Here is a 567-nt window from a genome sequence, read left to right as displayed (position 1 = left end):
CACGCCCCCTAGGACTTCTTGGTCACCGTGGCCTTCTCCTTCCTGTGGCTGGTGAGCACCTCGGCGTGGGCCAAGGCCCTCACGGACATCAAGACCTCCACGGCCGCCCCCTTACCCAACTGCCAACCCCCCGTCGTCACCTGCTTCCCCGCGGGGGTCACCCCCATGGGGTCCCTCAACGTCTCCGTGGTGGGTCTTCAGGGTGGGGAAACCGAGGCGGGATTTGGGGCTGGGTGGGGGGAAGGTTGAGGAACATCTTGAAGAAACCCACGTTCAACATGGACGATGGAGGTGGAGGTTGGGGTGGGGAGGACAGAGGAGATGAGTTGGGCGCGGGGGAGGGGGGGGACACGAGGACACGGAGGACATGGGGTGGGACCTAGAGGAGGAGGGGTTTGGTGACACCGGGGAAACCGAGGCACGGGTTTGTGGTGGCATCTTGAGGTACTTTTGACGTCTTCCGTTCCACCTACCAGGTCTTCGGCTTCCTCAACTTGGTCCTTTGGGTCGGCAGCTCTTGGTTCGTCTACAAGGAGACCAACTTCCACCGCCCGGCCCCGCCGCCCA

At 63.5% G+C, this 567-nt stretch overlaps 1 protein-coding gene across 1 annotated transcript in view; it reads left to right on the top strand.

Annotated features, from left to right (window-relative positions):
- LOC104289960 (synaptophysin-like protein 1) overlaps positions 1-567 on the top strand; it is a gene marked incomplete at its 5' end in the record, with an annotated part of 6,924 nt that overhangs the window by 2,702 nt on the left and 3,655 nt on the right. Inside the window, 2 exons of the mRNA XM_009888993.1 lie at positions 13-189; positions 477-554. Coding sequence (XP_009887295.1) covers positions 13-189; positions 477-554 — 255 coding nt within the window. The remainder of the gene's footprint in view (positions 1-12; positions 190-476; positions 555-567) is intronic.

The sequence above is a fragment of the Charadrius vociferus genome, unplaced genomic scaffold (genome assembly GCF_000708025.1).
Source record: "Charadrius vociferus isolate BGI_N301 unplaced genomic scaffold, ASM70802v2 scaffold1337, whole genome shotgun sequence".
NCBI classification, from domain to species: Eukaryota; Metazoa; Chordata; class Aves; order Charadriiformes; family Charadriidae; genus Charadrius; species Charadrius vociferus.
Note: the sequence above shows the minus strand (reverse complement) of the source record. Positions and strands in the feature narration are given on the sequence as shown.